The 27,489-nt window shown below is 43.2% G+C and overlaps 2 protein-coding genes across 2 annotated transcripts in view; one reads left to right on the top strand and one right to left on the bottom strand.

The window, feature by feature from the left end:
• The window catches only part of Ankfy1 (ankyrin repeat and FYVE domain containing 1), a 64,688-nt gene that overhangs the window by 33,329 nt on the left and 3,870 nt on the right, over positions 1 to 27,489 (top strand). Inside the window, exons 8-24 of the mRNA XM_041663993.1 lie at positions 3,858 to 4,062; positions 6,059 to 6,127; positions 6,483 to 6,682; positions 11,899 to 11,996; positions 13,976 to 14,204; positions 14,749 to 14,847; positions 15,067 to 15,220; positions 16,990 to 17,158; positions 18,491 to 18,609; positions 19,230 to 19,386; positions 19,986 to 20,186; positions 21,528 to 21,704; positions 22,603 to 22,750; positions 23,718 to 23,808; positions 24,221 to 24,345; positions 25,306 to 25,452; positions 27,218 to 27,308. Coding sequence (XP_041519927.1) covers positions 3,858 to 4,062; positions 6,059 to 6,127; positions 6,483 to 6,682; positions 11,899 to 11,996; positions 13,976 to 14,204; positions 14,749 to 14,847; positions 15,067 to 15,220; positions 16,990 to 17,158; positions 18,491 to 18,609; positions 19,230 to 19,386; positions 19,986 to 20,186; positions 21,528 to 21,704; positions 22,603 to 22,750; positions 23,718 to 23,808; positions 24,221 to 24,345; positions 25,306 to 25,452; positions 27,218 to 27,308 — 2,479 coding nt within the window. The remainder of the gene's footprint in view (positions 1 to 3,857; positions 4,063 to 6,058; positions 6,128 to 6,482; positions 6,683 to 11,898; positions 11,997 to 13,975; positions 14,205 to 14,748; positions 14,848 to 15,066; positions 15,221 to 16,989; positions 17,159 to 18,490; positions 18,610 to 19,229; positions 19,387 to 19,985; positions 20,187 to 21,527; positions 21,705 to 22,602; positions 22,751 to 23,717; positions 23,809 to 24,220; positions 24,346 to 25,305; positions 25,453 to 27,217; positions 27,309 to 27,489) is intronic.
• Positions 25,671 to 27,489, bottom strand: part of LOC121456144 (neuferricin) — a 30,091-nt gene continuing 28,272 nt past the window's right edge. Inside the window, exon 5 of the transcript XR_005975600.1 lies at positions 25,671 to 26,442. The gene's annotated coding sequence lies outside the window, so the exon portion shown is untranslated. The remainder of the gene's footprint in view (positions 26,443 to 27,489) is intronic.

Genomic DNA, 27,489 nt, shown 5'->3' with positions numbered 1-27,489 from the left:
AAAAGCCACTTCCAAGGTAGGCCAGAGACAGATCTTCTCAGTTTTCTGCCTCCAGCCTGTCAAAGAAAGTGTAAGCCCTTACGGTGGGCAAGAGACACTGCTTTAAAGAAATAGACAGTAAAAGCCGGGCAGCTGTGGCACACGCCTTTAATCCCAGCACTCGGCAGGCAGAGACAGGCGAATCTTTGTGAGTTCGAGGCCAGCCTGGTCTACAAGAGCTAGTTCCAGGACAGGCTCCAAAGCTACAGAGAAACCCTGTCTCAGAAAACAAAACAAGAGAGAGAGAGAGAGAAAGAGAGAGAAAGAGAAAGAGACAGTAAGAGAAGGGGATACCCAACAGCTTCTTCTGGGTCCATTCATGTACACAGACAGGCACATGTCCCTGCACACATGTGCATTCCCTCAAAAAAAACACATACAAATAAATAACAAAGACATAAACCCCCTCACAGGTGCTGGTAAGGATATAGAGAAAAGGGAATTTTGTTTTGTTTTATTTTTTTGAGACAGAGTCTCATTATGTAGACCAGTTGACTGTGAACTCAGAGACAGCCTTTGCTCCCCCCCCCCCCCCCCAGTTTCTGGGATTATATTTACTGATAGGAATATAAACTTGTACAGCCGCTATGAAAAATCAGTGTGTGGATTTCTCAAAAATCATTGAAAGTAAAACTGCTATATGGCACAGTTCTTGGTTATACAAGTGAAAGCCTCTAAGTTAGCACACAGAGGTATTTGTATATGTTTGTGATGTTAGCCAGAAAATGGATGTTCATCAACCAACAACACTGCTGTTCCCTCGGCTTTGGTTTTGTTCTGTAGCAGAATGTACTATTTGAATGTTGATGATGCTGCAGCTGCAGCTTTCTCCCCTTTCTGGGCAAAGGTTTTAGGGTAAACGTCCTTCTGAGTTATGTGGAGTGTCAAGCTTGCTGGCTAGTAGAGAGGAAAGTTTTACTCATCACTGGGTAGGAAACTCTTAGGGCAGGTCTCTGTGGAGAGGAGATGTATTTTCCCAAGTACGCATAGCTCTTAGCTCTGGGTTTGTGCTCACTTGGGAAAGCTTCTACCACGTTCTACCAAGTTCTTTCTCACTCTGTTTAGTATCTGAGGTGTTTATTTTGGAAACAGATTCATTTGTTCCTTAAAAAAAAAATTTAAGTTCCTTTCCTCTCTGGGAGCTGAATTCTTGTTTCATTAAAAACATCCCTGGTGAGTTATTAAATATTTGGGTAATTGCTTAGTTACAGGAATTGCCAAGACAGTTTTGATGTGTGTTCTAGAGCGATTTAATCTTTCATTCTGAATTTGTGAAATGTCTGGAAGTATGTGAATTATAGTGTAAACAGAGCAAACTTTGAAAGGAGTACGGCATGGGACTTTTCTTGTCTACAAAATGGGAAGGGATCTTTCTGCTTTACCAGGCTGTTAACACAGTGAGACAGGATTGGGATGCGCCCCATACAATGAATGCCAGTTGACTGATAGAGTAAACATGGTAGCCTTTATCTTGCCTGGGCATTGGAGTACCATAACCAGATCCTATAGGAATTGTTATCTTTTCATTGAAGTCCCTCTGAAACACTGGCTAGCTTAGAACACTACGTGGTAGAGCCCAGTCTCAGACCTGCAGTGATCCTCCTGGCTCTGCCTCCTGTGTTCTGGGTTTTAGCATTCTATGTGCCATCACCCCTTCTGAGGGATCGTTTGACTTTGCCTTCTTCAACTTGCTGTTAATTACCCAATAACTGAGTACTGCCTTTGGTTACTGACCTTGCTTCTAATTCATTATGAGTGATGGAAGTTTGTTACTAGATGAATGAGGTCCAGGTCTACTTGGATATTTTTTGTTTGTTTGTTTTGTTTTTTGTTTTTCGAGACAGGGTTTCTCTGTGGTTTTGGAGCCTGTCCTGGAACTAGCTCTTGTAGACCAGGCTGGCCTCGAACTCCCAGAGATCCGCCTGCCTCTGCCTCCCAAGTGCTGGGATTAAAGGCGTGCGCCACCACTGCCCGGCTTTACTTGGAGATGCACATTAGAATCCACAAAACATTAGTGGTCATCTTGCTAAGCAAATGCTTCTGTCTGTCAGAAGAATTGGGTGATGTCACGGTCTGTGAGGCCATAGACACTGTTAACATCTCCTCTGATTAGCCTGACCTAAGCATGATTACGAGTCCTTTCATAATAATTCTAGTTTTCTACTATTTAGCAACCTGCAATAGCCTGAACTTTCCTGACCAGTTGTTTGTAGTAATTTTTAAAAACAAGGACTATTAAATACGCTTGTTCCCTGAAAAAAACTGTCATAAAGCTGAAAGAAAAGTTGTGTGCGCATTTACAAATTGTTTAACATTGGTTAGGAATATTTTTATGTGGAAAAATGATGACAATAATGCCTCATTTAGCTGGCATTGTGGGTGACTGAGGAAAGCAAGTGGCTAAAATTAGTTTCCAGTAGGAGGTACATTTTCTGGTGCTAACTCGAACCCGGATCTTTAAGCATGCTGAGCAGTGGTTGAGTGCAATCCACACTCTGACCCTATCAGATTGGAAATGTGTGGAGTTTCCTTGTTGGTAAGACCCTTACCTAGGTCCTTGCTTCCAGTTCCCTGCTTTGTCCTGTTTTCTGCATGTTTTTCTTCTTGCTTATTTACCCTCTAGACTGACTTCCCTTAATTCAACTTTTTCTGTGTGTATGCCTGAAGGCCAGAAGAGGGCACCAGACCTCATCACAGATGGTTGTAAGCCACCATGTGGTTGCTGGGAATTGAACTCAGGACCTTTGGAAGAGCGGGCAATGCTCTTAACCGCTGAGCCATCTCTCCAACCCTTAATTCAACTTTTTTAGAAATTCAAATAATTCCTCAAGACCCTATTTTTTTTTTGCCAAAAGTACATAAAATGTATGATTATAAATTATGAATTGATTTTTGGGTCTAACCTTTAAGTAAATTTGATTTAAAGTCACTAAGTCCTTTACAAAAACTTAAGTGATCAAAATGTTAGCTGGGAATGTTGGGTTTTGCCTGTAATCTCAGCACTTGGGTGGCTGAACAAGAGAGTGCTGCCAGTTAGAAACCAGATAGAGGATGGTTTCTTTAATGCTTTCTGTGTGAATCTAACCATCTGAAGGTTTTCTTGTACCTGTGTCCTCATTTCTGTTTTTAGAAGTAGACGTAGGACTCTAATAAGAGAGTTTAGTTATCTGAAGTCAGAATTGATTGGAATTAGAGCCTGTCTCTTATCTTAAAGTGAAACCCAGTAGCCCAGAAATCCATCTATTTTCTTCCCCAGTATTTTTTTAGCTAAGGCCAGTTTCTAAATAGGTTGGTTGGCTAGTCCCAGGTAGAAGCTAATTGGTGCCACCTAGAGGTCACTGAGAAAATAACTGCTTCCATCACCCACCCACCCACCCAGTAAGGGAGAGAGGGAGGGAGGGAGGGAGGAAGGGAGGGAGGAAGAGAGAGAGAGAGAGAGAGAGAGAGAGAGAGAGAGAGAAGGAGAAGAATCCATGGATGGCAGATTGCAGTTGTGAACCACCATGTTAGTGCTAGGGAGTCCTCTGGAACAGCCACCACTGAACCATCTCTCCCACCCAAACCTGTTATTGTTAAGATAGTGAAGACATCTTGAATATCTTTGATCATCATGGATAATCAAAAAGTAGACAAAAAGAGCCTTTTGAGTTAAAATGTAACCGTGGACTGTCATGGATTTCCACCTACAGCTCTCCAAGAGATTGCTTCAAACACTACCAGATGTCCTTCTGTGTCTGCAGTTATCTACTTCAGAGGAAATAGTGGCCACAGCAACTGGTCATTGTCATGTCATTGTGTGTTCTGTTATTTCTTTAAAGGAGATCTCTTTGCTTCTATATTCCTCATTAAGAATGGGGCCCTTGTCAATGCTGCCACATTGGGGGCCCAGGAGACCCCGTTGCACCTTGTAGCATTGTATAGTTCAAAGAAATACTCAGCCGATGTGATGTCTGAAATGGCGCAGATTGCGGAGGCCCTCCTGCAGGCTGGTGCCAACCCCAACATGCAGGATAGCAAGGGCAGGTGAGTACCTCTTATGGTGGCACATAATTGACATTCACAGTCTTTGACATTAAATCTGATGTTTATTGAAACTGCAAACATTTAATTGTCATGGAAAAAGTGTCATGACCAAGATTAAAAGCATTTGGGGAAAACATTTGCAGCCTGGCTTTAAAGAAGTCTGAATTTCTAAGCAATTCATATCCTTTTCATGTTGAAAACAATCACAGAGTGGCCATCTAGTTAGTGTTTACAAGGACTTTCTTCAGCATTTTTTAGGATCACTTGGATAATTTGAAGAGGAACTATGTTGGAAGGAGAGGGCCCCTTGTTTGTCCCGGCCGCCTGGCTAGCTTACACCCAAAATAACCAGACAGAAACTGTATTAACTAAAACACTGCTTGGCCATTAACTCTAACTTCTTCTTGGTTAACTCTTACATATTTGTTTAACCCATCTCCATTAATCTGTGTATTGCCATGTGGCTGTGGCTTACCAGAGATTCTAACCGTCCATCTCAGGCAGAGGATCCATGGCTTCTTTGACTCTACCCTTCTTCCTCCCAGCATTCAGTTGTTTTCTCTGCCTACCTATGTTCCGCCCTATCAAGTAGGCCAAGGCACTTTCTTTATTCGTTAATCAATGAAAGCAACACACAAACAGTACCTCCTACACCAGAACTACTATCTCAAGGCAACCTGTTTTATCTCTCTGAGATGTAATGGTTAGAAAATTCCCTATTTCAGCAGGGTGGGGTGGCGGTGGTGGCGCACGCCTTTAATCCCAGCACTTGGGAGGCAGAGGCAGGCGGATCTCTGTGAGATCGAGGTCAGCCTGGTCTACAAGAGCTAGTTCCAGGACAGGCTCCAAAGCTCCAGACCCTGTCTCGAAAAAACAAAAGAAAACAAAAAATTCTGCCTTATAAATATCTTAACTCTAGAGTGTGTTACCCTCATTGCATAACCCTTCTTGTATTTGGTTTATGTTTGGTGTTTGATATTTTTATAAGTTTTATTTTTATTTGTTACTTTTATGTGTATGGATATTTTTCCTGCATGTGTATCAATGCTCCACATGCATGCAGTGCCTGTGGAGGCCAGAAGAGTGTAGGATTCCCTGAAACTGGAGTAACAGGTGTTTGTGAGCCATCATGTGGGTTCTAAGAGTCAAACACAGAGTAGTGCTCCTCTGGAGAACCACTGAGCCATCTCCAGCCTAGTTTTGTTATTTTTCTGTCTTCTCAGGAGTTAGTTTTGGATTCCTTGTGGTTTAGAATTGTGAGCAGGGTTGCCTGTCTTGAGGCAGAAGTGTGGGAGGCTCTGAAGTACAGTTTAGCCACTTGCCTCGGCAGCCTTGGGCGGGGCCACAAGTGTCATTCACCATCAACTCAGTTCAGTGTTTGCAAACCCATCCAGGATGTTGGATTCTGCAAGGCTGGTTGTCAAGAGAGGGTCTGTGAAGTGGGTCGTGTGCAGAGATAAGATGGTCCAGGAACTTGCTGCTGCATAAGAATCATTCATTCTCCCATGTAGTTAATATCCTTCGTTCCTTGTGCCAATTCTTTAGGGTTCCCAATAGCAATAAACTTGGGCAGTGTGTCCATCTGGGGCCCTGTGCTTTGGTAGCAGCCTTTTCTTAAGGCACTTGAGTACTAACAGGTGGCGGAGAACAAGTTCAAATCGACCCAGTTTTGTCTCATTTCTGCAGTGTGCTCCTGTGCTAATAGAAAATTACAGTGAAGAACAGTTTAATTTCAGATTGGCGGAGGACGGGGAGAGAAAGGGTGGCAGAAGCTGCTGTTCAACACACTCCTTCGGGAAGGATTAGAACTGGAGTAGAGAGCCATGGGCCATGGAAGCTAATCCATTTTTAGGTTTTGATTCTTGGCTGTGGTTTTGGAAAACAGAGTAATGGAATTGGTTGTAGATGGTGATTTTTACCGAGGATTCTAGTGTCTGGCTTGGTCTATCTTGAATTGACACTTCTTTTAATTCATTTTGTTCTGTTTTACCCACAGGACCCCTTTACACTTGTCCATCATGGCCAGGAACGACTATGTGTTCAGTCAGCTGCTGCAGTGTAAACAGTACGTAGGGCGGCCTGCAGAAATGAAAAGCGGTTGTGAGGGTGGGATTGTGAGTGAAAAATCTTTCCTTATTAATTTTTTAAAAAACTATTTTTCGTTTGTTTATTTGAGATAAGGTCTTATTATGTAGTGTAGGCAGGCCTGGAATTCAAAGTCCTGCTTCAGTCCCCCAGTTATTGAGATTACTGACTATCTCTCCTACCCTGAAATTTTCTCTAAAGATACTCTACAGTTACAAACCTTAAGTAAAATAAAAATTTGACCATTAGAAAGTACAGGGAGAGAGTGAACTATCATTGGCAGCAAAGAGAGACTGGAAATTGTATCTGTCATTCACATGGTCTCTTTATTTCAGATTAGATTTAGAGCTGAAGGATCACGAGGGCAGCACTGCGCTCTGGCTTGCCATCCAGTACATCACCGTGTCTTCTGACCAGTCTGTAAACCCCTTTGAAGACCTCCCTGTGCTGAACGGAACATCATTTGATGAAAACAGCTTCGCAGCCAGGCTCATTCAACGCGGCAGCAACACTGACGCTCCTGATGCGATGACGGGTAAAACAGTGGGCCTGAGGCTCAGGTCTGGGAAATGACAGCTAGACGAGTTTCTTCTTGTGGTTTGATGACAGGGGCTGGGAAAGCAATGCTGGCCTCAGACTTGCTAGATAGCCCAGGCTAGCCTTGACTGTGCTATCCTCCTGCCTTAGCCTGAGTGCTGGAATTACAAACATGTGCCACCATGCCAGCTTATAAAAGGTTTTTAATAATAACACAGAAGTTAAATGGCTTACTGTTATGAGGATTATTTGCTCTGTATTTTAAAATCAGTAAAGATCCATTGTGGTTTGTTAGTTTGTTTTAATCCCGTGCTCCAAATAATTTAGTCAGACATTAGTTAAGTCTTGTAAGCTAAAGCATACTTGGTAAATTAAGGCAATCATTCTTTTTTTTTTTTTTCCTGTTTGTTTGTTTGAGACAGGGTTTCTCTGAGTAACAGCTTCCTGGAACTTGCTCTGTAGACCAGGCTAGCCTTGAACTCACAGAGATCCACTTGCCTCTACCTGCTGAGCACCACCACCACCTGGCTAAGGCAATGATTCTTAGACTCTGTAGACTCACAATTCCTTTTACCCTAGTAGAACTTAAATTCAGTTAGTTTTTATTTGGATAGTCATATCTTTACTATTTACTGGAGTAGGGAAAATAAAAATGATATATTTTTTTCTTTTGTTTTGGTTTTGAGACAGATTCTTGTTAGGTATATATAGCCCAGCCTGGACCTAAACTGGAGATTCTCCTGCCTTAGCCTCCCAAGTACTAAGATTACAGGCACAATCAACCAAGAAACGTTTGTTTTTAATGTGATTTTTAGGTTTGTTTTACTTTGTGTATATGGGTGTTTGCCTGTGTGTATCTTTGCCACATGCTTGCCTGGTGCCTTTAGAGGCCAGAAGTTGTCAGACCTCTGGAAATTGGAGTTGTGAGCTGCTATGTAGATGCTGGGAATCTGGGTCCTCTGGAAGAACAGCAAAGTGCTTCTAACTGCTGAGCATCTCTTCAGATCCAAAACTTAGATTGCTTCTCCCCGCCTTGCCCCCCCCCCCCAATAGCTCTGTCTGTCCTGGAACTCCTTTTGTACACCATGCTGACCTTGAACTCACAGATATCCATCTGCCTCTGCCTCTCCAGTGCTGGGGTTAGTGTGCCACCACTGCCCGATCAAAACTGGGAAACCTCTTTTTTTAATTACATTATATAAGAGAGTGGCATGCAAAAGACTGGTTCTTTGGTATTTAGGACTTGATTTGTTGTATTATTAGTTTCTGTGTAAATTTTCCACCTTCTACTGCCACATTATTGGGCTTACACACAGGGACTTGCACAAGTTGGCAAAGGCTATTGCTGAGCTGCATTTTCAGCCTTAGAACATGTTCTTCTAAAAATGTGATATATTGTTTAAAATATCATGCATTTATACATGAAAATGCAGCATTCTCTTTGTAATTAATTGAGAGTTGTCCATGACACTGTTCAAATCTTCAGCTGGGCAGTAGTGACACATGCCTTTAATCCCAGCACTCTGTGGGAGGCAGAGGCAGGCGGATCTCTATGAGTTCAAGACCAACAAGAGCTAGTTCCAGGACAAGCTCCAAAGCTATAGAGAAACCCTGTCTCGAAAAAAAAAAAAACCAAACAAACAACAACAACAACAACAAAAACTGATAATTTTTAAATCTTCATGTACTCTAATCAGCTTTGGTCTGCTCTTTCTTGCATCTCCCTTTACCTCTTTCCCATTCTCCCTCCTTCCATTAGTAAGCAACACCCTGTGCTGTCCCCTACTCCCACCCATCGATTAGTCTCTGAGAGTCTTATTAAGTTTTTTGAACTCTTGAGATGATATTTTACAGTATAAACTTGGAGTTTTAGCTTAGGTTTTACTTTTGAGGCAAACTCTAATGTAGCTTAGACTGCTCTCAGATTTGATGTGTGGCTAAAGATGACCCTGAACTCTTATCCTTATTTTTAGACGTATTTATTTTATTTATTAGTGTGAGTGTTTTGCTTCCATGTATGTTTGTGCACCACATGTATGCCTAGTATCTGTGGAGTCTTGTCTGGAAGAGGATGATATGGGAATCCCTGTAACAGTGAGCCATCATGAACCAACATAATTTATTGATTAATATGTTGTCACAATGGCATTTCTGTGTGTTTAGTTTAAACTCTTAGCTCTCTGAGTAGAACTTACTGCCTTCACCTTTTGTTACCTACTATGAGGATTTCTTTACTTTTTTTTTTGTTTGTTTTGTTTTTTCAACATGGGGGTTTCTCAGTAGCTTTGAAGCCTGTCCTGGAACTAGCTCTTGTAGACCAGGCTGGCCTTGAACTCACAGAGATCCTCCTACCTCTGCCTCCCAAGTGCTGGTATTAAAGGCATTTGCCACGAATGCCTGGCTCTTTACTTATTTTTTGAGTCAAGTGTAATTTCATTGAACTGTCCTGTTTCTTTATGAGACAAGCCTCACCCACTCCTCCCCCCCTCTGTCCCTGAGACAAGCAGATCTTCCTTCCTGCTTGCAGCCTGAGTCTCTTTTCTTTTCCGTCTCCCTCTCATAGAGACAGCTTCTTCCTCTCTGGACTTCTTGCCTTCCCCTCTTTTCTCTCTCCATCCCTCCCTCCCTCCCTCCCTCTCTGCCTCTTTGCCTCTCTGCTCTTCTCCTTTTCTCCCTTTCCCCTCCATAACCCACTAAATAAATATCCAACCTCACTCTCCGTGACATGCCTATCCGTCTGTCTCCCTGGTTCCCTGCCTGGGACCAGCCACCTTTGGAGACCTGCGGCATGATCTTGTGGCATGCCCATCTGTCTCTCTCTCCTTGTGGTCTGCTGCAGCCACTCTGGGAACTGTGCCATCCCTACCTGGGACTGGCTGCTCTCGCACATGGCCCACTGCAGCCGCTGGGGATCTGCAGCATTTTTAATTACTCTATTACATCAAAGTCTTGCTGTGTTGTCCTACCTGACATAGAGCAAACACACAGAGCAAAAGGAACCAAACCCAGGTCATCTGCAAGAGTATTCAGTTCTAAGCCATCTGAGATTCTAAGCCATCTCTCCACTCCCCTCTTTATTGTCTTGCTTTTACCTTCCAACAGTGGAGATTCTAGGCATGTATTATGCCAACAGAAGTTGAGATCAAAATGACTGTTACTATAGGTGAAGTCACTTTCTGTGAAGGCAAAGAAAAAAATGATTTAAAGACAAAGTAGTGTTTTGTCTATTTCTTTTTCTGTCTTTATTTTTTTTAATTAAAGATGCGTGCGTGCGTGCGTGTGTGTGTGTGTGTGTGTGTGAGAGAGAGAGAGAGAGAGAGAGAGAGAGAGAGAGAGAGAAAGTGAATATGTGGAAGTCAGGTGACATTTTTAGTACTTGATTCTTTTTTTTTTAAATATTTATTTATCATGTATACAATATTCTGTCTGTGTGCATGCCTGCAGGCCAGAAGAGGGCACCAGATCTCATTACAGATGGTTGTGAGCCACCATGTGGTTGCTGGGAATTGAACTCAGGACCTTAGGAAGAGCAGGCAATGCTCTTAACCTCTGAGCCATCTCTCCAGCCCCCTTAGTACTTGATTCTTAAGGCAGAATCTACACATTCCAGGCTAGCTAACCCTGGAGTTTCTACTCCTAGCTCCTCCTTCCATCTCACTGTAGAAATGCTGGCATTACAGTCGAATCTGATACTATTTACGTGATTCTGGGGGAGCCAGAGCCTGGTGACACACACCTTTAATCCCAACACTCAGAAGGCAAAGGCAGTCGAATGTGTGAGTTCATGGTCAATCTGGCAAGTTTTAGATCATTCAGGATTATATTAAGGCCCTGTCTTAGAAAAAAAATAAAACACAGCTCTGGAAATAGAATGTGGGTTGTATAGCAAGCATGTTGCTTGACTGCGCCCTCACCTTGGCATTGCTTTGTCCCATTTTGTTATTTTTCAGTTTTAATATTCATTTTATTTAGATTTTCAAGTACTACAGCTTCAGTATTGAGATAGTTTTTTAAAGGCTTATTTTTAGTTTTAACTTGGAATACATTTGTGTGTCTGTATATGGTATGTGCAAATGTGTCCAGGTGCCTGCTAAGGCTAGAAGAGAGCATCAGGCCCTGCGGAGCTGGAGGTACAGTGATTGTGAGCTGCCAGACTGAATTCAAGTTCCCTGTAGGAGCAAACACATGCTCTTAACCACTGAGCCATCTCTCTAGTGCCCAGAACATGTTGTCTTTGGAAATTGAGTTGGAAACACTGTTCTGGATCCAAAAACCATGTGGAGAAGATTTTATTTTCCTAAGTGTTTTATTCAGAAAATAGTTATAGTACTAAGCAAAAATATGCCTCAGCCAACCACAAGCTTATAAGGCTCTAGGGATAGAACTGAAGCATTTGATGGGCGTTTTCTAGTATAGCTACAATGCGTGAGGTCTGAGCATTGCTGCATATCTTTCTAGAACACTTGAAAGCATCTCTAGACCTTTTTTGTTTTGTTTTGGTTTGGTTTTTCAAGACAGGGTTTCTCTGTATAGCCCTGGCTGTCCTGGAAATCACTAGACCAGGCTGGCCTTTAACTCACAGAGCTCAGCTTGTCTGCCTCTCAAGTGCTGAGGGCTGGAATTAAAGGTGTGTACCTCCACCACCCAGCTCTTTTTGTTTATTTGTTGGTTTAAATTTAAATTTTATTTTATATGTTATGGATGTTTTACCTGTTCGTATGCCATTGCACCATGTGCATGCCTGGTGCCCATGGAGGCCAGAAGAGAACAGTGGATTCCTTGGAACTAGAGCTATAGACAGTTGTGAACTGTCCGGTGGGTGTTAGGAATCAAACCTGGATCCTCTTGAAGAATCCAGTGCTTGAAGAGCAGCCAGTGTTCTTCACCACTGACCAGTCTCTCCAGCCCCTAAACATTTTTGATGGTCACAGTTCAGAACTGCTATCTGGTGGATAGGAGCCAGGAATATTGCCAAATGTTATACAGCTTACAGAGCAGGCCCCTATTGCAAAGGATTACCTCAGAAAATGTCAGCAGCACTGCTGTGGTGGTGGTGGGGACCCTCGCCCTTACCCGGGCCTGACAAGGAGTGGTGATGAAGTGACACCCACCGTCTGCCGTAGGCTGGCCAGTGGTGAAGAAGGGCAACTGTGCAGGGTGGAACTGAGTCCATTCCATGTAATGGGAAAAATGAACGTGACTTCTTTCTTGTAGGAAATTGTTTACTGCAGCGGGCAGCCGGGGCCGGAAATGAGGCTGCGGCTCTTTTCCTGGCAACCAGTGGTGCCCATGCCAACCACAGGAACAAATGGGTAAGTTTGGAAAGGGCAGCCTGGGGAATGACTGTGGTCTGTCAAAGAAATGGCAGAAAAAATGAAATAGTCTCTTTTTTTTTTTCACTTTTGTGAATGTACATTCATATGACCAGTGTAAAAGGGACTCTTGTATGTCCACAAAGATTAGTTGACATTCACATGACTTTATTTAGAACCTATTACTATAATTGTTTTATTTTATTGTTGGCCTACAACCCCCTTTCTGTGCCTAAATAATAAATATTATCGTAAGTACTTCATTAGGAAAAAGGATATACCTGCTTAGGATTCTTTTTTTTTTTTTTTTTTTTTTTTTTGGTTTTTCGAGACAGGGTTTCTCTGTGGCTTTGGAGCCTGTCCTGGAACTAGACCAGGCTGGTCTCGAACTCACAGAGATCCGCCTACCTCTGCCTCCCGAGTGCTGGGATTAAAGGCGTGCGCCACCATCGCCCGGCTTCCTGCTTAGGATTCTTAGGAAGAAGGTGAGAGATTAGTGTTTTTGATGGATCCATGAAAAAAGGGGAGTTGACTAAGAGGAAGAACTGGTGTAGGGGAATAAGTTTCGCTTCAACCATATTCTTTTTGTTTGTGTTTTTTTCGAGACGAGGTTTCTCAGTATAGCCTTGGCTGTCCTGGAACTCGCTCTGTAGACCATGCAGGCCTCGAATTCAGAAATCCACCTGCTTCTGCCTCCCCAGTGTTGGAATTAAAGGTGTTCCCCACCGCTGCCTGGCTTATAATCAGCATTCTTCACATCCTTGAAGGCACTGGAAATACTGGGTGAAGAGATAGGCTGGAAACCTGGTGGAAGTCACAGAGAGTAGAGGTGGTGGGGATATGGTTCAGTTGGTCGAGTGCTCACCTAGTTTATATGAATCCTTAGATTTTATTCTCAGCACTTCATAAATCAGATGTGGTTGTTCATGCCTGTAATATAAACATTCAGAAGTTGAAGGCTGGAGTGTCAGGAGTTGAGACTCTTTCTCTACTATATAATGAATTTGAGGTTAGTCTGGGATACACAACACCATGTCTCAAAATCAAGAAAGAAAATAACAGGAATAGACAAGGACGCTGGTGAACATGTGTAGAGAGAAGGGCTGAGCAGGAGGGTAGCTTGGTCAGGTACCTATGGGCTTAGGAAGTAAGACTGTCCTTTTGACAATTCCACTTTTTGGGGTAAAAATCATCCAATTGTATGTTTATATACATTATAAACTTACACATACACAGAAATGAATAGGTGTATTTTCTTCTAAATAGCCAGTCATAGGAGAGAAACATTAAATTCATAATTTAGAGGAAAAAAATTGTGTGCTGGAGGTCAGGAGGAAGGCAAGACTTAAAATGTTCTCATACCTTTGAGTACCAAGTCTGGTACCTATAATACCATTAAAATGTCTTTAGTGGTGTTTCTCCCTTGGAGCCCCTCCCACCCTCAGGCGTTCTTTCTCACCTGTTCTTAATAAATCTGTGTTTTAAAGAAAATCCCTTTAATTTTAAAGTTAGGGAAGGATGTCTTAATTAGAGTTCTAGATGAAGTTGATTTGAGCAATTTAAAGCAACAATTGCTAGTAAATGTTAAAGAAAAGTGGCTAGGAAGTAGCTAGCCCTGCGTACCTTGGGCCATGGGGCTGTTGTTTTTTTCTAGTTTTGAATTTGGTGATAACTGGTAATTGTGGGCTGTTGTTAAGTAGAGAAATAAATTCTTTGAATAATTAGGAAAACATGTAAGAACAAAGTAAAGGGATAGCCAGGGTGGTCCTGGAAGAAAAAAGACAGAAAGATGCTTGGAAAGACACTAGACAAAGTATGATGGTACTGAGGGAGACCCATGAGGTCAGCTTGTAACAGGAGGAACCTAGGGCTGTGATTGGCAGTGTGGTCTAAGTTTTGGTACTTCCATTTTCCCTATTCCTTTGTGTCAGGAACTCCTAACTCCCTACCAAAGTGATTTGAGTTTTCATTTCATTCAGGGAGAAACTCCTTTGCATACAGCTTGTCGGCATGGCCTGGCAAACCTCACAGCAGAACTCCTGCAGCAAGGTGCAAATCCAAACCTGCAGACAGAGGAGGCTCTGCCTGTGCCTAAAGAGACTCCGGTCCCAGTGGGTTCTGCAGATGGCATCTACCTGCAGACACCGTTGCACATGGCAATTGCCTATAACCATCCAGATGTGGTGTCTGTCATCCTGGAGCAGAAAGGTAGGTGGTTGGGTATGATGCTCATCATTACTAGCTGTGGAAAATAGTTGTTTGGGCAGTTGATTTCAGAGACAGTTGCTTCCATTTGTGAGTCTTATACAGCTATCTGCACTTACAGTACAGCCTCTCTGTGTGTGTAGTCAGTTTTCATTGTGTGGGGAATGTTTAAGTTCTAAGAAAATGAATTTACCTTAAAAATTTTGCTCCAAACATAACAGGTCTCTGGATTTCCCTTCCCCAAATCTTACAAATTTGCTCCTTTTGAAAAGCCGTTGTATTTCTGGCCAGTCAGTTAGTTTATAAGTGAGTCTTATCCTCTTGAATGCCTTAAATGTGATCTGAGGAGCCATGTGTGGTGGCTCATGTTTATAATCCCAGAACTCAGGAGTCAGAGACAAGACGATTGCAAGAAATTTGAAACTAACCAGGGCTACCAGTGAGACCCTATTTTCTTCCTCCCACCTTGATGAAAGAAAGAAAAAAAAGTGGTCTGTCAGCGATAAGATAGTGAAATCAACTTTTTTTCCTTTTAAAAAACATTTAGCCAATGCTCTTCATGCCACCAACAACTTACAAATTATTCCGGACTTCAGCCTCAAGGACTCCAGAGACCAAACTGTGCTAGGCCTGGCATTATGGACTGGTGAGTTATATCAAAGGCTGTTGATTCTCAGATAGGAAGTGAGTAGGTGGGTAGACTAGAGGAGGTCAGGGTGACATGGTGGGGCTATTGATTTTGTCATAAAATAATTTTTTTGTCTGTTATGTTCGCTGAAAACTTTCCACCTTTGAGAAGCTTGGTGGGTCTGTCTGTTGTCAGAAATGGAAAAGTATGCATGAATCGGGTGTTTTTATTTCCCAGGCATGCACACAATCGCTGCCCAGCTTCTGGGTTCTGGAGCATCTATCAATGACACCATGTCAGATGGGCAGACTTTGCTGCACATGGCCATACGGCGGCAGGACAGCAAGAGCTCACTCTTCCTCCTGGAGCACCAAGCCGATATAAATGTCAGGTGGGATGGAGTGGCATGCTCTCTTGTAACTCCCAGTCATCTCATATTTAATTGAGATGCTTCAGAATCAGAGCCGGGCTGTTGTAGGAGCTGCGGGCTGGCAGTTCCTGCCACCCGGCTCCTGGCCGCCTGGCTAGCTTATACCCCAAAATAACAACACACAAATTGTGTTCTTTTAAACACTGCCTGGCCCATTAGCTCTAGCTTCTTACTGGCTAATTCTTACATCTTGATTACCTATTTCTATTAATGTGTGTAGCAACCCCAAAGTGCGCTTACTGGGAAGATTCTAGCCTACGTCCATCCTGGGTTGGAGCTTCATCACATCTGCCCCAGGAGAGGGGAGCATGGCGTCTGAGCTCACTTCCTCTTCCTCCCAGCATTCTGTCTGTTTACTCCACCCAACTATGTTCTAACCTATCAGGGCCAAGCAGTTTCTTTATTAATTAACCAATGACCTTCCTCCATCACCAGGCTTTTAGATGGGAATGGGGTTTTTTGTTTGTTTGTTTGTTTTGTTTTGTTTTAATTCCTTACTACAAAAAGGAAAAGAAACGGTGGCTCTCAGAATGTATAAAAGGAGTCAGGCCTGGGCAGTGCATATTTACAATTCCAGCTGCTTAGAAGACTAAGGCAAGAGGATAGTTCAAGGGCCCTTGAGCAAATAAGAAAGACTGTCTCAAAATGAAAATTTTAAGAAAGGTTAGGAACTGAGTATAGCGGCATACATCATTAATCCTAGCACTCCAGAAGAAGAAGCAGGCAAATCTCCATGCATTTAAGGCTAGCCTGGTCTACACAGTGAGACCCTATCCCTAAAAACAAAATATAAAAAGGTAGGAACCAGTACTTTGTTTGAGAGCTTGCCTGATGTACTTGACTCATATCCATTCCCAGGATGTCAAAAGGAAGATTATACAAACACAGAATGGTAGCAGAGCACTTACTGAATACCTCTAATGCCCCGAGGTCAGTCCCTAATTCATGTCCTCTAACAAAAAGTACAAACTTGATTATAAGTGAGTATGACTGGTGGATATTTACAGTCTTAGCCAAATTGTACTCTTTCCTTATTGGTAACTTTCAGGACCAATGTACAAAACCACACAAATCTTGTCATAAAGAATCCAAAAATCAGTCTTTAATAGGAATTTCAGTTGCAACAAAGACCACCTCATCAACTAGGCAACAAGGTTTAAAGAAGAAACAGCCTTAAGTTTTAAATTCATACACTTATCTAGTATGTGTTACGTACCCACATCTGCTGCACTGGACATGCAAAGGTCAGAGGACTTGTGGGAGGCTTTCTCTCTCCACTTGTGTTCTGAAGATCAAAATGTGTCAGGCTTGGTGATAGATGTGCTGAGCCATCTTGGCAGCCTCATTGTGTATTCATAGGATCCTTTCTGGATTTCCAGTGTCAAGTGACACTGAATTACAGACTGGGGGAATAAAGTGCGTTTGTTGTTTTTCTTTTAAAACAGGCTTGTGTATCTCAGGCTTCCAACTCTCTGTAGCTGAGGATGACTTTAAATTTTTGAGGTCATCATTCTACTCACCTCTTCCAAGTACTAGGATTGCAGGCATGTCTGCTGGGGACCAAACCCAGGGCTTCATGAATGCTGGACAAACACTCCTACAACCAAGCTATATCTCCAGCCCTGTTTATTTGCCAGTGGTGTCTTGGCTTTGGAAAACCTAGAGAGGGCTGTTTTCTTTGGCTGTTTTTACAACATTGGTTTTGATTGTGGTGGGTTATGTCTTGGTAGGACTCAGGATGGGGAGACTGCCCTTCAGCTAGCTATCAAAAATCAGCTTCCACTAGTAGTTGATGCCATATGTACCCGAGGAGCTGACATGTCTGTGCCAGATGAAAAGGGGAACCCACCACTGTGGCTTGCCTTGGCAAGTAATCTGGAGGACATCGCTTCCACTCTGGTGAGTCACAGAGCCTCTGCTCACAGATGAGGATATGTTGTGCCAAAGATGGATTTGGTTCCTGCCATAGGAGCAAGATGTCAGTCAAGTAACAGGCCAGGTCAAGGACAAACAGTGGAAAGTTACATTAACAAGTCCAAGATTATAGGGCTGGAGACATGAGTTAAGAGCACTTGTTCTCACAGAGGACCCAGATTTGACTTCCAGCACTCACATGGTGGTTCTCAATCCTAACTCCAGTTCAGAGAATCTGATGCCTCTTTCTGACATCAGTAGGCACCAGGCATGTATGTGATATACAGACATATGTGCAGGAAAAACATGCATATGCATAAAAATAAGTCTAATGAAGTCTGAAGCTCAGCTAGGTTTGGCATATTCACTTTTAATCCCAGCACTAAATTGGGGTTAAAGGCTATGGCATTTCTGAGAGTACAAGGTCAGCCTAGGCTACAAAGCAAGTTCCGGACTAACCAGGAGGATACAATGAGACCCCCTGTCTGGAGTGGGAGGGAGGGTAGTACTTGGAGCTGGCCAGCACTTCTCCCTGGGCTGTTTTCATAAGAGAAAACCACAGAGGAGTATTAGAATGGAGGGATTGCCTCAAGTCTCCTGGTGGGGGCTGATTTGATGCTGTGGGCATCAGTATATTACTAAATCTCCAAACCTCAGGTTTATCTATATGTTGACAAGACAGATCTAAAAAGTGAGGTAAGCCCGGAGTCTCTAATTTATCACTCTGAGGGCCTGCATGATGACATTGAGTTTTTTATCAATTGTTTTGAGGGATTGCCTATTTATTACAGGTGTATGTTGCTGGAGAACTTTGGAGTACACATAGAAGCAGGCACTGTTCTTAGTAGAACACAGCTGAAGAGGCACTAATATGTACTTCTGAAAACCATGTCCATAGGACATAGTTTAAGAATTTGCATAGAGTAGATTATATTTAATTTTTTAATTTGTATGGTGTTTTGCCTGCATGTATGTTTGTGCACCATTTGCATCCCTGGTGCTCATAGAGGCCAGAAAAGGGCATCAGATCTCCTGGAACTGGAGTTCCCCATGGTTATGAGCCATTGTGTGGAGACTGGAAATCAGAGCTATATCCTCTAGAAAAGCAGCCAGTGCTCCTAACCAATGAGTCAGTTCCCAAAGAGCAGACTTTAATCAGTGTTTATAAGACTAATGAATGGTTATGATTGATAAAATCATTAGTTACTTGTTAACCATGTCTTATCTGAAAAGTAATACACATATTGCTCAAAATTGAAAATAAACATTTTTATTTTTGTTCAACAATGTTTGTGAGAAAACTGTGTTTCTCTGCAGGTGAGACATGGTTGTGATGCCACATGCTGGGGCCCAGGACCCAGTGGGTGTCTTCAGACACTTCTGCACAGAGCCATTGATGAAAACAATGAATCCACTGCCTGCTTTCTTATTCGCAGGTCTGAGAAGCCAAAGTATCTCTCTCTTATTCTGCTTACTGCCAATCACCTCTTTCTTATGTTTAGTACCTTAGTTTTGACATGCCTATAGCTGGCTTTGACTTTCATAATTAAGATTATCAACAGGTCACTGTTCTATCATGTCAAGTCAGCTAAGAACCAAGGTAGCTGTGGAGGAGGGAGGGGCACACATCCTGGATCTTCTCCTTTGGGAATTGCATTGACCCCTTTTACTTTCAGACCAGTTCCCACTGTGAAGTCAGGAAGCTAGCTTGAAACCATATGGGTTCTTCTGGGCCCTACCACAACACATGAACTTAATGTAAAAGTTTGTAGCCCTCTTAGGGAGCAGGATATGAGGAGGCAAGGTAATTTGGGAAATTTTGCAAATAGTGTTTCTCAATATTTGAATATCCCTAGGAAGTCTGCAACAATTCTGATTCCCTTGTTGCCCCTAAGACCAATTACAAGAGAGGCTATGGCAGTGGCGGCATCCAGGCCCTAGAACTTGATTCCAAGGACCAGGGCTAGCAGAATGTGGCTGTGGTGTTTTTGTTGTTAAAGTGGGTAAAGCTGCTGCTAGGCAAGATGGATGGTGACTTTCTGTTTCCCTATATTAGTGGCTGTGATGTGAACAGTCCCAGACGACCAGGTACTGATGGAGAAGGAGAGGAAGAGGCAAGAGATGGGCAGACCCCTCTGCATTTGGCAGCTTCATGGGGACTAGAAGAGACAGTGCAATGTCTTTTGGAATTTGGTGCCAACGTCAATGCACAGGTATACAGTTTTTATTTTCTGGGGAGGTAAACTTGGAGGAATCTTTTCTTGTGGCAAGGGACCTTGTACATTCCCCAGTTCTAGACTTCTGTTTTACAAACTGGGCTTTATTATGGCAGGTAGTGACTTTCTTGAGTCATTTAGGCTGTCTGGTAATTGAATTGATTTTAGGTTAATTCTCTGTGCCTTGCTCTTCAACATAAAGAAGGTTGTTTTATCTGTTGTATCTTGCTTCTTAGTGCCCTTAAAGATTTCTGCACAGAATTGGATTAGTCTCACACTGAGGACTAAGGACTGTAATAGGACTGTGTTCTGTTAATTAGCTCACTGATGCTTTTCAGCATTTAGACCTGTGAAGTGAGTGTGTATGTGGGCGGGCAAAAAGACAACCTTGAGTTTCAGGCACTGTCCACCTAATATATTGTTTTAAGATTTACTTTTATGTGTATGAGTGTTTTGCCTGCATGCATGTAAGTACTACATGATCTCAAACACAGGGTCTCATAACTGAAATTTATTTTAAAAGTTACCTCCTGTCATATTGTTCCTGAGTTTTATCTTTTTCATTAGACATGGGAATCTGTACCTTTTCTCCATAGGATGCAGAAGGAAGAACTCCTGTCCATGTGGCTATCAGCAACCAGCATAGCGTCATCATTCAGCTGCTGATTTCTCATCCTAACATTGAGTTGAGTGTACGAGACAGACAAGGGCTGACCCCTTTTGCCTGCGCCATGACTTACAAGAACAATAAGGCAGCCGAAGCCATTCTGAAACGAGAGTCTGGGGCTGCCGAGCAGGTCAGTTACCAACCACCCACGGCAGGATGTCTCATATGGAGACTAACCAGATGTCAGAAGGGCCCTTTTACACAAAGACACTTGTTTTAAAAATTAAATTCCCCCTTTTCTGAAAATTTAGCTCTTCTCTTGTCCTGTGTCTGATGTCTGAAGCCTGACCTGGTGATGTGCACATGGCTGGGGAAGGGAGCTCCCATGACGGCCTGGCCTTAGAATTCTGTTGGTATGCAGTTTAGCTCACTCTCTGCATTTGCTGGATGCTCTAGTAATGAATGCCTCTAAAATACAAAAATTGAATTTGACGTACTTGGGTTGTTGGGCAGCTTTCTGAGTGTTTTAGAGGCATTGTTACCGAGCGCATGCATTTTCCTTGTTCTTTGATCCTGGTTACTCCAGTGGGTGGGGAGTGATGACAATGATTGATGTGTGGAGAAAGCTGGAGTAGGTTTGTCAGGTCAGTCTCACAGAAACCTGATTCCAGCCAGCTTGTAGAATTTTGCCAAGATTTAGAAGTAACTGTTTATGATTATGAATTGAGACACTGGGCCTGAATGACATGCAGTCCTGGCATGAAGATGACTGTTTTCTTGGCACAGACTTTGGTACCTTGCCTTTATTTATCATTTTCTTATGTGTGACTGGATGTATAGCTTTTAACTTTGCCCATGCTCAGACTGAGTGTAAGATAGTCATGAATTGGGTTCTCCATCTAGAATGAAACTGGTATTACTGATCTGAGTTCTTTGCAAATTTGATTTATGCCAGCACACACAGTTGACTGGTGGTAATGCAGTTTGGAGTATGTCCTCCCTTGAGCAGTGGTTCTAATGATGTACTGATGATGTCCTCTAACTATAGCACGTGGTGGAGTTTGACTTGAGGAAGCTTTTGGCTACTTCTTATCAGCTTATCTGGCATCTGCCTCCCATTATGTATTACTCTAAAGCTTAAGAAAATTTCTGAAGCCTGTTTGGCTGCTCAGGGATCCAAGATGGTTATCTGGTTTGGTCAAGGCAGAGGCATTGTAGTTAATCATCACATTTGCTTCTTCCTGAACAGCCCCAGCCACTCAAGTGCCTTCCTTCTTTCAGTTAGGCTCTTCTTGGCTTTCCATGGTAGTTCCTACTTGTAGGAAGGCCCAGGATAGCAGGTCCCTTCTGATCACGTGCATGTGTATACATGGTTGTTCTAGGGGTGGGGTGGCGTTTACTGTTGGAGTTCTGGAACTGAGGAAGGGTGGTTCATGACTTCTCCAGTGACCTGCTCAGCTTGTGGACATCAGGAGGATCCCATTTTTTAAGGGAACTGGCTAATAGTGTGGTTCTTACTTGTTTGTTGTAGGTAGATAATAAAGGTCGGAATTTTCTTCATGTGGCGGTTCAGAACTCTGACATCGAAAGTGTCTTGTTCCTGATCAGTGTCCAGGCCAATGTGAATTCCAGAGTCCAGGATGCTTCCAAGTTGACCCCTCTGCACCTTGCTGTTCAAGCAGGCTCAGAGATCATTGTCCGAAATCTGGTAAGCCACAGGGAAACATGAAGCCAAACATGCTTCAGGTTATGTGCAGAAGTTGTGAATGAAAAGCATGAATCTGGGGAGCCAAACCAGGAAGACAGATGTGTGAAGAGATTGTAGGTCTCAAGTGCCCTAGTGCACGTGCTGGACATAGACCTAGAGATGCTGGAATCAGGCCTTGAGGGCCAAGGAGGATTTGACAGACAACAGAAAGGGACCAGAGGTCAGCTATGTTGTCTGCCTACTATGAGGCTCTCAGCTGAGACTTTTACCCTTCCTCCTTCCCTTCCTCCATCCATCCTTCCTTTTCTGTGTTTGTTCTTTTTTTCCCATCCTGCTAACGTGGATGACCTAGAACTCTCTATGCAGGTCAATCTGGTCTCATACTAACAGAGATCCACCTGCCTCAGCCTCCCAAATTCCACAATTTCCAGATTAGCTAAGACTTTTAAATGAACTGAAAATTTTATACATTTATAATAAAGAGAGGTTAAAAAGAATCCCCCTAGGAATCTTATATAGTGATTCATATAACTAGATTTGAGCTTAACTCAAAGCCTGATTTTCTAGCACCACGTGTCAGATAGGGAACAAGCCTGAGAAAGAAAGGGTGTGGTGGTTAGATAGAATGTATGTGGGTATTTTATTATATAAGGGAATTTTGAAACTTGAGAATTACAAGCAGTATGGACATTCTTAACTGTGTCCCAATGAATAATCATTGAACATACCGGTAGATAATTTGCCCTTGGCACAGGTTTTCCTGTGTTTGCCTCAGTAGAAATTTCTGCAAGATCCTCATGCATTCAGAAGGGTAGATTAAGAGAATACCTGTAGACTTGGACCTACTAATGGTACCCTAAACTATAGGAGAGGCCGATTGAGTAATCAACTTTAACAGCTTCTTGCAGGAGCCAAGGTTAATGAATTAACCAAGCATCGCCAGACCGCCCTCCATCTTGCTGCCCAGCAGGACCTGCCCACCATCTGCTCAGTCCTCCTAGAGAACGGAGTGGACTTTGCTGCTGTGGATGAGAATGGAAATAATGGTAATTCCTAGGCATCGCATTATGTACAGTGTGTGTGCTTGGGCAGTCCTGGTCTAGTGGAATTACAATGCACCCTTGAGCTGCTCCCCCTCAGGAAGGTTGGCTTGTATAGGAACAGAGCTCTGGACAGGTCCTGCCACTAAGTAGCTTCCCACTGCTTGGGCCTGCATTTCATTCAGGCCACTAAGGTCCTCTGCAAGAGCACTGTATGCTCTTAATCCTGAACCATCTCTAGAGCCCAATGACTTCTTTTAGTTTAGAGGACAATTTACAGGAGTCAGTTCTTTCATACATGTGGGTCCTGGGGATTATATTTAGGTCTTCAGACTTAGTGGAAAGTACCTTTACCCCGTGGTCTATGAGGCCCTTTTGCTTTACTTTGTGTGTGTGTGTGTGTGTGTGTGTGTGTGTGTGTGTGTGTGTCTATCTGTCTTTCTGTATTTTTTGCTGCTCTGACAATGCACTATGACTGTCATGGCCGGGAGCATGGCAACAGATAGGCAAGCATACAGTAGCTGAGAGCTTATATATCTAAGCCACAATCATGAGGCAAAAAGAAAGAGAGCTAACTGGGAATGGCATGGGCTTTTTTCAGTGACACACCTCCTCCAACAAGGCCATACCTCCTAATCGTTCCCAAACAGCTGTACTAAATGTACCAAATATAGAATCATCCAATATATGATCCTATGGGGGCCATTCTCATTCAGACAGTAAGAGACAGGAAGGAAACACAGACAGAAGTAGCTTTCTGTGAAGCCATTAAATTTCATCTTTGAAACTAGCACCAGCACAGAAGGCATGGCTTACAAGATTGCACTAATGACTCATGGTGGGGAAGGGAGAGGATATGAAAGGATGGCTCTGTACTTGGCGGGTCAGTGAGTGCATTTAGATGGGGTGGGGAGGAGACAGAGCTTTCTCTGTTTGCTTCTGGACTTGCAAAGTAAGAGGATTTTCTCCCCAGCTCTTCATCTTGCGGTCATGCATGGTCGGCTCAACAACATCCGAGCTCTTCTGACAGAGTGCACAGTGGATGCGGAAGCCTTTAATCTGAGGTGAGTATGACTTGTCCCAGGCATAGACCAGGGTACCCTGTGATCTAGCCCATTGCCTCCCCAAGCCCCTGGTGTACCTGAGTAGCTTTTGGTTCTGTGTAATTTTGATTTTGTTAGTTATACTTTTGTCTGTAGTATATTCTTTAGATTTAAGATCATAGAGTTCAGGCTGGGCGGTGGTGGCGCACGCCTTTAATCCCAGCACTCAGGAGGCAGAGACAGGCGCGGATCTTTGTGAGTTCGAGGCCAGCCTGGTCTACAAGAGCTAGTTCTAGGACAGGCTCCAAAGCTACAGAGAAACCCTGTCTCGAAAAACAACAACAAAAAAAAGATAATAGAGTTCAGAAAATTCCTTCTTTGGTGTGACAGTTGTGACAGATAAATGTCTAACCTTTGCAACTCGTTTTATCAGAGGCCAATCACCACTACACATTCTGGGACAATATGGCAAAGAGAATGCAGCAGCCATCTTTGATCTCTTCTTAGAGTGCATGCCTGAGTATCCTCTGGACAAACCAGATGCAGAAGGCAACACAGGTTTGTAAATAAGCTATCTGACTCAGCAACTGTTGAAGGTCTCTAGTATGGAATCTGGTGTCTGACATCTGAAGTGCTTCAGGTAATCCAGAACCTCATACCTGTCACCAGGCAGACCTTTACAGTTGTAATTGCCCTCGTCTGCCTTTTATTCAGTTAACCAGAACCCTTCCATGCTCCCGTTTCAGCAGAGATAAGACTTAACCAAGACTCGGGCTCTAGGAAGTGTCTCAGTACCTGTGACATGCTTTGAAGAAGTAGCACTTTCTACCTAGGTGCCTTCTTTAAAAGGATAGTAAGCAGGCCTCTCCCGTGTCTCCCTTTCATCTACTTAAACTACTTGCCCAGGTTTTAGTTGAAGAGGCATGTAAGAAGAGACGTCATGTCCAGGGTTCTTCTGATTCATGGAGACTTAGTTTCAAGTGTCTTTCTCATTGTGTTGTATTTTAGTAAGGCAACTGGGCAAATTCTTAGCCTCCTTATACCCAAGTCTTCATTTGATACTGGGATTAGGAGCCCTCATGTTACTGCATCATTTTGAGTTAAAAATTTAATGAAGTTGTCTGCTAGGGGGAAGCCAAAGGAGCTGTTACTAGTTGTAACTTTGCAGAGAAAAACAGAATAGCTAGGTAAGAGCGTGGCTTCCTGCTGGGCCAGCATTTCACAAAGAGCCTCCTTTGGATAGAAGAACATTCTGGAACATGTTGTCTATACTGATTTTACTTCTCTGTATGTACCGAAATCACAAGTCTTTATATAGACCTCAACTCTAGTATCACTTGGCTTCTGGCAGAACCTTTTTTGGAAAACTACCAGATTCTGCATAGAATTTCTGACTAGCATTTCAGACTCCTTCATGTCTGCATATTACGTCCTGCCAATGGTCTGCTCTGCCTGCCCTTTGGCAGTAGCCAGCTAGGAGTGGTGGGAAACAGCCTTACCTGTGGTTTTGTTTTCTAGTGCTGCTCTTAGCATACATGAAAGGGAATGCCAACTTGTGCCGTGCCATCGTTCGGTCTGGGGCTCGCCTTGGGGTGAATAATAACCAAGGAGTCAACATTTTCAATTACCAAGTTGCCACTAAGCAGCTTCTGTTTAGGTTATTAGGTAAGCAGCATACTTTCTGTACCTCCTCTACAAGCAGAGTTATAATGTGTACAAGTATTGGTGATATTTAAATATCTCTCATTTTTTGTGTTTGGATTTTTGAGACAGGGTTTCTCTGCGTAATGACTTGACTGTCCTTAAAACTTGTTTTGTAGACTAAGCTGGCCTCAAACTCGCAGAGATCTGCCTGCCTCTATCTCCCTATTGCTGGGATTAAAGGCGTGTGCTACCACCACCTGGTTTAAATCTCATAATTTACTCTGAGATCTGAACCTGCTGTTTCCAGGCACCCCATGTAAGGCTCTTTCTATGAAAGGGAAGGGCCTCTTTTCTGAGTCTTTGCTTTGATACCCCTGTTGTTTTCCCATTTCCCCTAAACCTTCAAGAAGCCCACAAGCTCTCAGCTGGTCATAGTGACTATGCCTCCTGGCTGGTTTTATTTATTTAGTAATTTTGAAAGACATTTTATTTGTATCAGTGTTCTGCTTGCATATATGTACATGTACCACATGCATGCTTGTGCCTATGAGGTCAGGCACCAGGTGGACCTGGAGTTAGGATGGTTGTGAGCCAAGATGTGGTACTGGGAACTAAATCTGGGCCATCTGCAAGAAAAACGAATGCTCTTAACTATTGAGCCATTTCTCCAGCTATCAACTCTTGGTTTTTTCCTTTTTCTCACTTTACATATCCTCCCAGTTCCCATTCCCTCCCCAATCCTGTTTCCTCCACCTTCCCCTCTGCCCTGCCCCCCACAACTCTTGGTTCTTAACTTGTGAGTTTTTATGCCTTTCTTCTGAGATGATAGCAAGAATTAAAATGTCCTAAGCTGAGTGTGGTGGTAGCAAATATGTATAATCCCCGCAGGAAGATGAAGAGATGAAGGCCAGGGAATGGAGAGACTTGGGTTCTGCTCCACATGGGAATCCAGTGCTGCCTTCTGGCCTCTGAGAGCACTGCACACTTGTGGTATTCATATATACACAGCACCTATACAGATAAAATTTAATTTCAATTAAAAAAGGAAAAAAGAGTTGAAAGCCAGTGGTGATCAAAATGGCTGTGTGGGTAAAGGTGCTTATACACAAGTCTGAAACCCTGAATTTAGCCCTCAGAATCCATTTAACAGTGAAGTTGGCTTTTGTGTTATTGATGTATATAATCTTAATTGTCCCTACGCTGTGCACTTAGTCAGCCTTTTCAGCCCTCAGTAGGTTCCTATGGAAGTGCTAGCTCCAGGTCACCAACCCATTTGCTGCCCCTTCCTGTGCAGAGCAACAGTACCCTGCCCACGACACTGCCAGCCTACAAAGTGCAGCTGCAACTTCTTTGCATTAGTTTTTTCTTCAGGCCATCTCTCTGTTGGTCCCACCATAATGAGTCACTCTGTCCAGAAGTCCGAGGATCCCTTTGTCTCTTTGTTGCCCACTCATCCCACTTCCCTGTTCAGACAGCCTCCTAAATTCAGATTCTTCTTGTTTCCTTTGTCGTAGTTCCCTCTACTGTGTTTCCAACCCTTCAGCCCCTGACAGTTTTGTTTTGGTGTGGTCTCTACTCTCCGCCTTGTGTGTTACCAAACACATGCTGCTGATTCACATCTCCAGCTGTGTTTCCTTCAGTTCCAGCATGTCTGGCAAGTGCTGATTGATTCTCCAGACTCCTGTGAATCTTCCCCTGACCAGTTGGAATGTTCCGCTCCTCCTCCTGGAGCCTGGTCTCTCCAGCACGTCACTGTGTGACAAGTAATCTTCTGTGTGTATTACAGATATGCTCTCCAAGGAGCCTCCATGGTGTGACGGCTCCAACTGCTATGAGTGCACTGCCAAGTTTGGAGTCACAACTCGCAAACATCACTGGTAAGACCCCACCATCATTTATAGGGGAGTAGGAGCTTTAGCTGGTGTGTCATCACTTCTATCATGAGACATGAGCCCTTCATCAGGGCAAAAGTTTACCAAACATAATGAGGAGGTGATAGAACTGAGCTGCATGGTGGAGGGAGAACAGGAAAACCAGTACCACACAGACTTGTGGCTT

Source organism: Microtus oregoni, unplaced genomic scaffold, assembly GCF_018167655.1.
Source record: "Microtus oregoni isolate MIOR12 unplaced genomic scaffold, Mior012 000015F_ref0000493, whole genome shotgun sequence".
In the NCBI taxonomy this organism is placed as follows: Eukaryota; Metazoa; Chordata; class Mammalia; order Rodentia; family Cricetidae; genus Microtus; species Microtus oregoni.
The sequence above is the reverse complement of the archived record's forward strand: the minus strand, read 5'-3'. Positions and strand labels throughout refer to the sequence as shown.